The sequence below is a fragment of the Perna viridis genome, chromosome 7, assembly GCF_037379345.1.
Source record: "Perna viridis isolate PV_CMFRI_1.1 ecotype Kerala chromosome 7, ASM3737934v1, whole genome shotgun sequence".
In the NCBI taxonomy this organism is placed as follows: domain Eukaryota; kingdom Metazoa; phylum Mollusca; class Bivalvia; order Mytilida; family Mytilidae; genus Perna; species Perna viridis.
Window position 1 is genome coordinate 23,215,733 of NC_142451.1, and position 13,927 is coordinate 23,229,659.

Sequence of the window (13,927 nt, forward strand, 5' to 3'; positions counted from 1 at the left end):
AGAAGTATAAAATGGATAATTACACATTGGATAACAAAGAACAAGACACAACTAACAATACATAGTATCATTAACCAACAGAAATACATGTATATGTAAATTAAAGAATCATTAACCAACAGAAATACATGTATATGTAAATTGAAGAAGAAAGACTTCCAATTATAAATCAACAACTCACTGACCAAAGAAAAATAGGTTGAATATTGCACAGTTTCTATTCCCTGAAATATTTTTCCCAAAACTATATTTTAATATAGATTATGAAGTTATGGAAAACTTGCAGAAAATTATTTAAACATATGGTGTAAGCAAATACTTTTTTTATAATGCATTACTCTTTAAAACACTGTTTTTGTATTAACTCGCATATCTCTCTCAATGTGACATCATTTCTAATATCCAAAGTCTAATTTTCAAAAAAAATTAAAATAACTAAATTGCATAGTACAAAAGCAAAGGAAAAGAGAGGACCATTTTCTGTTTTGAATTAGTTATAAATCTGTTGTAAGTGCAAGTGTTTATAAGAATCAGGCAATATGGGAAAAATCAGAAACATGTATGTCAAACCCCCACTGGTCTGACAATAATATACCACTCAAGGATACCTTCTCTATTTGAAAAGACCATTGTTTGATCTCTGCGTCACTGGCTTCGCTCAGAAATTTTTCAACAGAATGTAAGAAAAATGAGGTTTTTGACACAGTTATCTGCCCTTGAAATTTTCATTTTCAGTGCATTTCAATAAAATTGTAACTCAATAGTCCAGCATGATATGGAAAATCTTGTGTGTTTTCCTTGATTATGATGGTGAAAATAGTCAAATTAAACTATCAAAATGGTGCGGTTTTTCATACCATGTTTCACCCACTTCCTGTTTCTTAGATACTGACACTTATAAAACATATATGTATTTTCTTTTTGATAGAAGTATTTGACAGCTGCTTTTCAGTTTATACAGGTACACGTCCAATTGAAACTGGTTAAAAAGGACTTCAGAAAATGTTTGGTTTAAGGAGATAGACCTAGTGTAAGGGACTTAACTTGAAATCAGTGATATGTTTATATCATATAAAATTTCACCAAAGCCTATCAAGCTTTCATCTGAAAGAGAATGAAATCAATCCATGTTGCCTTGATGTTTACATGAGATTGATGTCAAATGCTGAATAACGTTCCAATAATTTGCAAGAGTTGTGTCCCTTTCCTTAGGGCTACATCCTGAAACAGGTTTCTGGTTTATTGACATATTCACACTTATGGTTTCCACAACCGGCACAAGGGAACATGGTGTATTCTGGTTATTTTCATACTACTACACTCTCCTTCTACTGAAAGATTAACTACATCAAGATGTTAAACAATTCTAAGGTCATACAGAGCAAAATGACGTGTAATAATAGGATAATTGATTGGTAGGAGCGAATAACCAAAATATGATCACAAGTGCCAAAGAACGCCTAGATTTAACAAGTGTGCAGAACTTGTTCCCTGCACAAGTTAAATCTTACTGTGTTCTTGGCATGAGTAATCATATTTTGGTTATTCACGATAACCAATTGATTAATGTATTTATTATGTAGATTACCTCAATTATTTGTTGCTAATTTCAACATAAATTTCAAATTATGTGAACGGTAGATTGATTTCAATGTTGTGACATTTTGGCGGAAGAAAGTCTGAGAGTGAAATTACCAGATTTATTTCACAGTGTGAATTATTGAAACTTATTTCACTGGGAACATTTGATAAAACACTGCTATCTATATAACAAATTCATTTATTCAGGGTTCATTTACATGTAAGAAGGCTTCACTGTGGGGTCTTAAGATAAAAGGAGAATATAACAATTAAAAAGTTTTATTCTTACTCTGTTAAGACCATAAAATCTACCTTTGGTACCCAATAATATCTGCCTGCTCTGCCATTACGTGTTAGTAATATATTACAAGGCATCGAAATCTAAATACATGTACTTGTATATTAGAGTAACTTTTAAAAAAATACAAGACTTCTCATTTGTAGTACCATAAACAAGACTATATGACTGACAGCAATAAATATATTAAGCTTTGAGCACTAATACAATAGCTAAAAATGTGTATCAACACAACACTAACTTCCAAAGCATTCATCAAAATTAAGTCAGAATCAGTGACAATATTTATAGTGAGTCATATCATTGGAATTAGGTTTCACAATGATATAACAGGGTGACTTAATCTTGATGAGAATAATGTCAACCAAACCTTGATTCAAGGTTAGGGAATGGAAGAATGGATGCACAGACCAGGAATCTTTATGGCAATTTAAAACTGACTGTTAACATTTTAATGCAAATCTAGATAGGTAAATCAATATAGTTTTCTTATGTGTAAGTAGAATTCTGTTCAATATTCAAGATTCCTATATTTTTCTTTTTGAACCTATAGAGTTTTAATTACAAAGGTGGATGTTATTCGGGGTTTAGCAAAAAAAGATCAAATCAAGGTACCAGTGTAAAGAAGTAGGACACTTTCCTATAACACAGGAAGAATATTACTGTATAAACTACTTCAATCACTCATATAAAATTTACTTTAGCAGGGGTGGATCCAGGATTTGAGTTGGGGGGGGGGGGTAATTGACTTAAATGCCATGCAAAGCAAAGCAAAAAATATTGTGGGGTGAAACTTGTGAAATTTTTTTTTACCAATTTAGAGGTGGGGAGGGGGGGGGGGGCATACACCCGGTATGCCAGTCCTTGGATCCGCGCCTGTTAAGCTTTGTATTGAACATGGTACCAGTCTCTTTTAATTTGCCGCAAACCTTAGTTACATTTACATGTACATATGTATTTATAAACAGAATGAACATTACATTTACATCACATGACAGTGAATTACATAATTTGAGTTTCCATAGGATATCAGTATACCTTTATATACAACTGATTTACAAGGATAAACAACAGTTTAAATTTAAAAGAATTTGAATGGCATATACATTTCAGAATCACAACACTTTGGACCTACTCAACTTCCTTCTTGAATAAGTGCTTAAAATTAAAAACAACGATATATTGATTATTTGAAGTCATTAACATCAAAATTAGACTAATATTTTAAGGAATATAATATTATGACTGTACTATTGCTTGTGGGGTACCAATTTTCATGGTTTTTGTGAGAAGACCAAACCATGAAATTTGGTTCATAACGAAAAGGAGATTTCCACTGTTGTGTATACTCAAAGCCTAAAAAAACATGAATTCAAGAATCCACTAACTTGTGTTTCTTCCCTTATCCACAAAAATTGGTATCCATAAATGAAAGTACTTTCACAGTATATACAAGTTCTATGGACTTACAGTCAATTAATAACAAAAGAAATATTTGAAACACCAAAATTACTCAAACCAACTTGCTATAAAGATAAATCAGGACTTGACACTTAACTATTTCTTCACACCTGTCCTTTTGGCTACCACAGAAATAAAGTCATTAACCAAGGTAGCCCTGTGCTAAAATTACCACTATCCTTGATTTCATTGCTAAAGCATAACTACTGATGGTGATAAGCCCATCAGGCTACTAATGCAGCATTCATTTTATCCTCAGGCTAGTAGGCTTGAGTAAGTGTCAACCATCTTTATTATTGCATACTGTGAAAACACTTTAATTAGTGTGTAGAAATTTTCGTGGTTAAGGGAAAAAATGTCAGTTTATGGATTCTTGAATTCATCGATTTAACAACTTCATTATACAAATGAATTGGGAATTTCCTTTTTGTTAAAAACCAAATTTTGTGGTTTGCCAAACCCCCGAAAACCACAAAAATTGGTTCTCCACCAACAATAATACTTGCACAGTATTTAATAATGGTAATAAATTAAAATTTCTATGACTGAATAGATGGTATGAATAAAGGCACTGAAAGGAAATGAATTTCAGTGGATGTTTGATAACATCTTGAAAATTTTTAATCTTACTCCTACTGCTCCAGACACTTTCAGCATAAAGTAGTGAAATACTATCCCTATAGCAACAACTGAAATTATGCTTACTTTAACAAATACATAAACATATATAAATCAAAATTTACAGAAACTGCACATTGAAGTGGATAATATTTTTTTTCTATAATATAATTACCGGTGTACAATGGATAAAGTCAACTAATAAAGAACACAGATGATCTTGCTTAAACAAAACCACTATTCAGAGAAGGACCAATGTTTTCAAATAAAATCATTTAGAGTAAAAAATATATCTTAAATGAGTATGTCTGTTGATCAGATAAATAAAATAAATGTATTAATCACATATGAAAAAGATTTTTTTCTAATAACACTAAGTATTAAAGCCTTTGACTAAATGAATTCTTTGCATTCTATATAAAGGTTAAATTCTAGTACTTTCTTTTCACCAGTGGTGGTAAGATTTCATACACAAGTCTGCAGTAATTTTTCTAAGTCAATATTTTCATTCAATTACATTATATTGCCAAGATCAGTAAGACATTGCCACCTCAAAGCATTTTATAGTATTGAAATACTTTTTACTCATGATCAATAACCTATAAATGAAAGAATTTATTTCACTTTTTCTATTTCAGATTTTTGAAAAAAGAAAAAAAAAATCATGATTTGTAAGATCAGAAAGGAATTTATTTGATTAAATCATATTTGTTGAAATGAATGGTTTCTTTAATAGTAACAAACTAAACATTATCATCAAATGTTGACAGTTCTTTGGAAGTGATCTTGACCTTAACACCAAAAAATGGCCTTGCTTCAGGCTTTGGCATTATAGGTGAATCCATCAACAGCACTTTACATTGGGCAGTCAACATATGACAATAATGCCCATCTGTATAAATAAATATGTTAAGTAGTGTATAATCTAAGTGTTTAAGAAAGTGTTGGTACGCTGGTAAGCCAAGTCTTTGTTAATTAGAGTCTCTTAGAATGTTATGCATTAATCTATCAAATGCCTGGACACGCACATACTTTCAAATAGACATGGCATGTCTCAATAAAATAGTGTATTGTCTACAATCATTAAATATATTATAAATTTCATAGTATATCATATTATGACACAGAGTGTCTATATTCTATAAATAGACCATTTGGATCTTAACAGAAATCCTCCATGCCAGAGATGTAAAAGTAGTTACGGATGTTAAAAAGAACCTCCATCATCATTAAAAGAATATCATAATATATTATTTTATAAAAATATTACTAATTAACAATGCTGACCAATTAGGTTACAATAAATTAATATCAGTTTTATAAGATCTGTAAATACCCATCATGTCACCTTGGTGTGGATAACAATTTTATTCTTGTTGTAATTTCTCCACGACATAATGGACATTCTCTGAGGGGTTCTGAGCATTTCTGACAGGTACAAACATGTCCACATTTCAAAAATATCACATCAGACTGAAATAAAAGAAATAAATGTAAGTTTTTATTTGCCTTATGTACATCATGAACTACCAGGGGCAGTTCTAGTGTTTGAGTTTAGAGGGGGGGCGTTAATTGAATTAAATGCCGTGCAAAGCAAGGCAAAAAATATTATGAGGTGAAACTAGTGGTGAAATTTTTTTTCTTACCGATTGGGGGGGGGGGTTCCTTGGATCTGTGCCTGACTGCTTTGGAAAGTCCTTCATTTAATAAAGCCATTACAAAATGTATTAATTTCTTGATTCTTTCATGAAAGTAAATAAGTGAAGGAAGCAACTTTTTTACCTTTTTATTGCCCTAGAAGTCATATGGGTTTTTTTCACATTGTTCAAAGAAATTTTTAGGTTTTTGTTTTGCATTATTGATATTGCCAAAATATCACCTAAAACAACAAAAAAATCCAGGCAACTAATTATAGTAGGCAAGACAAGGAAGTAAAATAAAATTAATATTTTGTTTATTCACTACAAGTGTAAAATTAGACATAAATTATGACGTCATAGTAGATCAAACTATTATGACGTTATAACTTACAACTAATTTTACACTTATAACTTTCTGTTAAAAGTACTACTGTATTTCATTTTATTATGAAACTGACAAAGATATTATCTGGGTGAACTTTGGACTTTATGAACATAGACTATTGCAAAGTAAGGGCAAAAAATACTTATCCATAAACTGTTGATTACATACCTGGTTATCCAAACAAACAACACATTCAGAGTTAACTCCCCTGGCCAATATTGACCTTTGTCTTGAAATAGAACGTGAGAACGTTTTAGGTCCTGGCTCTTCTCCACAAGGAGGAGCTGAGGGTGGAGGATGCTCTCCCTTCTCTGCATGGACCACTTCCTTTTCCTCATTTCTTGCAGCAGAATCTTCTAGAGTGTTATTTCCTAGTTTTTGTAGTTCCCTGTATTTTTCTATATTTTTCAAAATTGCCTTTCTAGTACCAAGTTGATGGACACCAATCTATAAAAAAAGTCACAAATTTAATCAACAAAAGTCATTGCAAGTTACAAGTATGGAGATACAATTTGTGAAATAAGTAGTTGTAAGTCACTTCACTCACATAAACTTCTTTATGCAATGAAAACTGACACTCAAGACATAGAGTACCATAACAAAGAAAGATAGAACCATATGACCAATTAGAAATATAAGTGTAAAAATATACATACATGTATGTGCAAGAAAACTTTTTGAGCAATTCAATGTGCAACTACATCTGGTCAAAAGTGTAATTTTTTGGCTATAATATTGCAGAAAGAGCTGAATTCTAGTGAAGCCTGTTTGACTTACCTGTTTTAGTTCATTGTCAGTAACATCTAGGATTGTTTCAGGGGTCATTCTATGACGTGTAAACACAGGTATATAATCACCTGCATTAGATTCTTCTAGGATATTAACAACATCAGTAGCTAACCTTCTCTCCTTTAAAAAGTGTAAAAATATAATACCAGTAATTAAAGTCATATTTTGATCCAATTTATATATACCGGTAGATATTTATTTAAGATGTCCGGCGAAACCCGTTTCTAATTTGAAATGCACATTTAAATCTATTTTAGTGAATGATTTGATATATTTTTAAATATGTTTCTATTTTACCCTGTCAATAACAGCCTGTGGTTTACTGTCCAGCAGTCTTTGGTATTGAACCAACCAATAATCTGTTTGTGCCTCATCTCTCTGCTCCTCCATCTCAACCTGTAAAATAACAAGTGGGATCCATAAGAGGAAGTTGTTTGAAGACTTTTCGAAAGGTTGGTATAACTCTAACTGTGAACTTTGACCTGCTATTCTTAAATATCTACAAGGTTCAAAATTTGCATATATCATATGCATGCATCAAGCTTTTGTAAATCCATTAAAAGAATGTTGATATTAGATTTGCCTAAAGGATCTTAACAAATGATAAATAACCATGTGACCTTGAATCTTGCCCCCCGACCCACTGAAAATGTTGATTCTAGAGCCGTCACAAGGACATTACCAGATGACAGACAAAGAGTAGTATTACTACTAATTCATAAACTTCACATAATTATTTTAGTACATTATAAATAATATTTCAATGATTTTTTTTTTTTTACGATTTCAAAGAATAAGAGATACGATAAAATCATACAACACTTAGTATTTGTTTTATGGCATAAAAGGGAACGTAATTCCAATATCATGCTCATATCAAACCTACTAAGAAGAATTACTAAGGTCAGAAAATTATCAAGTACAATGTAGTGAGAAACAATCAACTAAACTATAAAAAAAACATGATTAACTTGAATTTAACAAAAAAAAAACATCAAAACATCTAAAGACTTGTTCCACAGAGAATGAAAACATTACAATTAAACTTACCAATCTTTTTTTTAGTTCTTGTTTTCTTTTCTGTTGTTCATCCATTAACTGTTCCAACATCTTTATCAAAGATTGTCTCTTCTGCTCCAATAAACTCTACAATACATCAAGCATCAACGTTTAACAGGAAGTAAATGTTGATTATTTATTAGCTTCCTGGACACAGTGTAAATCATTATTAAAACAGGAAACTAATACACATGCTTAAATGGAAAAGCAAACTTTGCAGTCTCAACAAATCTAGAAGAAAAGCAATTTAAATAATACATACTATTTCTATAGAGGCTTTTATGTCTTTTTTCTCAAGTTCTAAGACAGTCAGATTGAACAATTCATCCTCTATCACAGCTATTTGTTCATTAATTCTCTGGTTTCTGGCATCTTTCTGGAACTGTAGCATCTCATATGCAGCTCTTTGGGCATTTTCCTATACCATAGAAAAAAAAACAAATCAATGTGGTCAAAGCAGTACATTTGTTAAAAATTTTAAAATGAACAAAAAAAACAGCTTAAACACAACACACTCATCCCCAATTCATCAAGCATATTCAGTCCAATAATTCTGAAAAAAAGCTTGGAAAACAACCTCAATTGGAAAGGAGCTACATTATATGACTAAAAACAATGTACCAAAAAATATTAAAACCATTGAAAGCCCTTGAAATATTGTAGGACATGTAGATGAATAGGCAGACAGATAGACAGCAAAAGTTAGACTGACTGGTACAAAAACCACCCCATTCCTTGAAAATATCACAACACACAGTCCAACACCCTACATAAGTTGGCATAAGCCCACTGGTAGTTTGATATTATGGCAGAAAAGTGGTCTTTATTATCAGTAACCTGATGGGCCAGTTAATTTTTTACATCTCAAAAGCAGTTACAGTGCAAGACTGATGGATTTTAATCCTTCTATCCCTATAAACTAGTGTGCTAAAAATATAGTGTCACCAACTAATAGTCTAGTGTGCTAAAACATTCAGTGTCACCAACTAATAGTCTAGTGTGCTAAAACATTCAGTGTCATCAACTAATAGACTAGTGTGCTTAAACATTCAGTGTCACCCAAATACAGTCGACTCCACTTAATCGCATATCGCTTTATTGCATATTTCGGTTATTAGCATAATTTTCTCCTGCACAAAACCATTTCCTATTATTCTATTAGGGAAAAAATCGCTTATTTGCATAGGCCTTGGAGGTGCATTTCGGTTTATTGCATAGAGAATTTTGCGTCGTCCAGGTAAAGACAGGTTTTCCCAAATTCTATTTTAAGCCTTCGGGTCATAAATATGTCAATCATATTTATTGTTGTAAAAACTAGATTATCATCAATCAGGAGGTGTTAATAATGGATTAAAAAAATCATGGACATAAAAGACAATATAAATGATTTCTAATTACATTAAAATAAACAAGCACCTAGGTGAACAATGACTTCTGACGACATGCCGAACATCACCTTAAGATGCGGCTTGAGGTTCGGCTTGGGGTAGTTTTTGTCCCTATTTAAATTCTTCCGACTACAAATGATTATCAATGTAAATTTAATTTTCTTTAATGAGCTGAACAGTTTTGAGTGAGCTTGGGTTACTAGGCATAAATATTATGCGAAAATTAAAAGTCATTCATTCAGTACAATGTCTAATGAAATTCAACTACCCTAAGGTGCCCCATACCATCCACACTTCATAGGAATATATTGAGGTCAATGACGCGTATAATACACAACTATCAGTGTACAATGAACAGAGGAATAAAAACACAGACCATTTCAAAAGCCCACAAACTGCAAACATTGATGAATATTACACTGAATCCTGGCTGAAATATGAAATATGGGATTTGCTTTCGTAGAAAGGTCAGGAAATTACTTGACTATTTATAGATGAGAAACACGTGGTTTTACTTATAAATACACACAACGTAAAGAAGGTCAATAAACAAGACAAACACAATATATATTATTATTTATTGATAAAAGAACAATACAATGAAAAGGTCTATAACAATTAAATACCAGATCAGAAATGTTGAACAGTGATATCCCTGGTTGATCCACAGTATCATCGTCTTACCTGAACTCACACTTCCAGTAAAATCGTAATTTCGGTTATAAGAATAACCCGGTTATTTGCATAATTTTTACTGGCAAATAGGCTATGCAATTAAGCGGAATCCACTGTAATAGATTAGTGTGCTAAAACATTCAGTGTCAACCAACTGATAGACTAGTGTGCTAAAACATTCAGTATCAACAGCTAATAGTCTAGTGTGCTAAAACATTCAGTGTCACCAACTAATAGACTAGTGTGCTAAAACATTCAGTGTCAACAAACTGATACACTAGTGTGCTAAAACATTCAGTGTCAACAGCTAATAGACTAGTGTGCTAAAACATTCAGTGTCACCAACTAATAGACTAGTGTGCTAAAACATTCAGTGTCACCAACTAATAGACTAGTGTGCTTAAACATTCAGTGTCATCCAAATAATAGATCAGTGTGCTAGAACATTCAGCAACTAATAGACTAGTGTGCTAAAACATTCAGTGTCACCCAAGTAATAGACTAGTGTGCTAAGCACCATATCACCTTAAATAATATAGCCTCAACCAAAGAAAATAGTTGATTTCCTTCTGAATACATGTATGTTGTGATATAAAATAAAATATATTGAAAGAGATAAGGCAGTAGCAGACTGAATTCTTTTTTGTCGGGGGCAACTGGAAGCATTTTCAGTAACTGACTAATAAATTTCACTTGCCTTGTCCAAGTCTAGAGTTTATGCCATTTTATATTATTCAACAGAAATTAAATAGAATTGCATTGTTTACATTATGCTAGTAGTCTTACCTGTTGTATATAGAAATCTGTTATCATGGTTTGGCCTACTTCTTTATTGAATAGAACATCCTCAACTTCTAGGTTAGCAGCAACTTCTTCACTAAAAAAATAATTACAAAAAATGATGTTTAAATTTCTAAGCAAATAAATGTAGTTACAATGGTATACTGGTACACTGTACATACTGAACATGACATGCAAAAATCTGTATCATATGTCATACAAACTTAAGACTCCTATATCACCCAAGGGCCACTGGCCCTTTATGGAGGGTTGATACGGCATGTGATACGGTTTTTGACATGTAATATTCATAATACATGTACCATATACTTTAACTATCCTTATGATGCATATACCATGTATACAAAAAACTTGTATTTTAATCTAAATGTATTATCTATGTATATATCATTACTTTGATGATTTGATATAATTTTTGTCTTTACTTTATATTGTTAATAACGTATAAAATTTTGACACCGATAAATCTATTATCACTAATGTAACCCATGCAGATAAAACTAATAAAGCATTCTTCATATATTTATCAAAGGGTGTGATTTTCAAGTGAACTTTCTTCTCTTTGTTTGAATTTTTCTCCATTTGGAAGTTTAACATGTGTTTTAAATCTGATCACTGTAAACAGATACCAATATAATGTTAGTCAGGAAGAACTTTTCTGAAAACAAGTCATTACTGGAATGTAACAAAATAGATGAACAATTTGAATATACATGTAGCATTCAGAAATAGACTTAAACTACATCATTAAGAGTTCTTAGTACCATGAAGACTTCATACTTTAGTAATAATAATGAAAACACCAAAGTACTTTGTGTTTACATTCTTAAATTGAAAGGAGAATATATCCAAAATATATGGGTAACTATTAATCGTCAAGTTGTACTACGTTGTAGGATACTTACCCTACCGGTGCACCTGGTCCATGCTCCCAGTTTTTAGTGGAGTCCGAGTTGCTCATTTACTTTTGTTACTTTGTATGTATGATTTAGTTACTGTATGTTCTTTGTTGTGTATGTCTGTTTTCCATGTCTGGTCTTCGTCCCTGGATTACATTCTTTTGATTACCGCTATAACCTTGGTTCCCTTGATTACTCTTATTTAAAAGTGGCAAAGAATAAACAGATTTCATAACATTTTTATGCTTTTAGAACTGAATTCTACATGCAATCAGAAAGAGTTTCATACCTTTCCAACGCCTCCTTCATAGCTGTATCTTTCAACTCTTCATTGTGCAGTCGTAAGTTTTCATGTGCATTTATATCATTCAGTAGGTTTTGCATATTTTCTGGAAAAAGAAAAAGCATTTCAAATTTCTAATTCAAAATGGTCATTCTTTTATAAACAGAAAAAACAGCCTCTTGGAAATATTCATTGAACACTTTAATGGAATCTATTCAAATCAATTTTATAAATGTCCAATGTAAATGTACATTGTCACATGATTTTCTCGTTTTTCATATTAATAGATCCTACAGACCTTTTGGATGAGTGTTAACTAAATACAATGTATATATGGCAGCTGTTACTAAACTTAACCAATGGTAGCCTACACTAACACTTTCATGTTATTTCAAGCAAGCTTTTGTACAGCAAAAACGGTCCCGCATAACAGATACTGTACTCCTATCTTAGAAAAAATGTAATGTTTGGATCTATATATCTAATCAATGAGTTGTATAGTGTTTTTATTTTATATGCCTCTCAAATGGGGCCCTTAATTGGTAATAAGTAAACTTGATCTTATATATTTTAAGTGCTATCCCCACTTTATTAGGCATTCGTGCTATCTATATAATATATTCACTGTGAAGTATGAAACCCCCTTTTGAAAGTAAAATATCAGTTATTATTGGCCTTGACATTTGACCTTAAAAATCAAGACTTTCCAGAGGATTAATTAAATACTATGTCATTTCACAGCCTAAATGCAAAGAGTGCTCCTACCTAGAATTTCCTGTTTCCGTAGTTTTTGATATTCTTCCCATTTTACATTGCACCAATCATCTTCTTCCATTCTGAAAAAGCAAATATATATTACAGTGAAAACTGCACTAACCAAAATTTTTATCAACATATAACTTTAAGTAATCTCATTAACACAGTTTGAGGACACCTGTGATATACACCTTCAAAAATATTTATGCCCTATGTTTAGGAATTTTCTTACCATAATACCATAGAAAAATAAGTCTTTTTCGTGATTAATAATAATAGTGTTTATAATTTACAGCATTCCTGAATTGAAACATTTGACTGAAACAGGGATTAACTCAATTTTTTGGTATAACTAATAAACTGATAAGTTATACTGATAGACTTTTCATAATTTTGACTAAGCGCAAAAATATAGAATAATCTACACCGTAAAATACCAAAAATAACTTTAATTTATCTCCCCTATTTTACCTCTCCTGTTCTAAGTTATCAATCAGCAGTTCCACATGTTTCTGTTTCCTATTGTCATTCATTAATTCCTCAATCAGATGGTTTACTCCAGCTTCAACTAAAAATACATTCATGTTGAGGAAGAGTTGTACATGTACACTTGATACATGTAATCTTACTTGACAAGCAGTTGTATATAATAATATCAAATAAAGACAATTTTATTTCTAAATTTTGAGACTTTTCTGCAAATCTTTCAGATTATAGAAATATCATTAAAAAAATACCACAGCATCAGCAATGGAATAATTCAAATACATCAAAATCCAAAAACATGGCCTGAATGTGATGAAAATTAACTGTTCCCTGAGTACAATTCTGTTTCTCTCTTCATTAAGTTGCCACTTTACAGCTTTAACAATGAATATTAATTTATTTAAATAAATATAGTTGAAGTACAATTTTCAAGGTCTTACTTTTCTCTAATTCCATTACTAACTTCCTCCTTTCCTCTTCTTTCTTGTGTGAGATTTCTTCAAGTTCTCTGTCCAGCTGTTCACTATCCTGTAATTTAGAAAATATAAGATAGGGCATCTAATTGGATATTTAATGATACCCCACCATGTTGTAAAATATTTTTGGGACTAAAACTTATGATGGCCATAACTTGTTTGTAAATAATCTGATCAACTGAAATTTGAAATTGATCTGTATTTTATGATATTCAAAAACTTTACAAAATTTGAAAGGGATCCTACAATATCTTCTTAAGTTATTATCTGGAAACAGTGGAGGGATGAACAGATGGGCAGATGGATATGCAACTTTTTCAAGGGTATCACAT

At 31.5% G+C, this 13,927-nt stretch overlaps 1 protein-coding gene across 3 annotated transcripts in view; it reads right to left on the minus strand.

Moving 5' to 3' along the window:
- Window positions 1–1,844: 1,844 nt before the first annotated feature.
- Window positions 1,845–13,927, minus strand: part of LOC148611865 (E3 ubiquitin-protein ligase LRSAM1-like) — a 28,952-nt gene continuing 16,869 nt past the window's right edge. For all 3 annotated transcript variants that reach the window (XM_088592817.1, XM_088592819.1, XM_088592818.1), the window contains exons 11-21: window positions 13,560–13,647; window positions 13,105–13,201; window positions 12,643–12,713; window positions 11,884–11,983; window positions 10,681–10,771; window positions 8,094–8,249; window positions 7,823–7,918; window positions 7,070–7,168; window positions 6,761–6,892; window positions 6,152–6,430; window positions 1,845–5,431 (exon numbers count right to left, since the gene is read on the minus strand). In XM_088592817.1, the coding sequence (XP_088448943.1) occupies window positions 5,303–5,431; window positions 6,152–6,430; window positions 6,761–6,892; window positions 7,070–7,168; window positions 7,823–7,918; window positions 8,094–8,249; window positions 10,681–10,771; window positions 11,884–11,983; window positions 12,643–12,713; window positions 13,105–13,201; window positions 13,560–13,647 (1,338 nt within the window). In that variant the 3' untranslated portion in view covers window positions 1,845–5,302. The remainder of the gene's footprint in view (window positions 5,432–6,151; window positions 6,431–6,760; window positions 6,893–7,069; window positions 7,169–7,822; window positions 7,919–8,093; window positions 8,250–10,680; window positions 10,772–11,883; window positions 11,984–12,642; window positions 12,714–13,104; window positions 13,202–13,559; window positions 13,648–13,927) is intronic.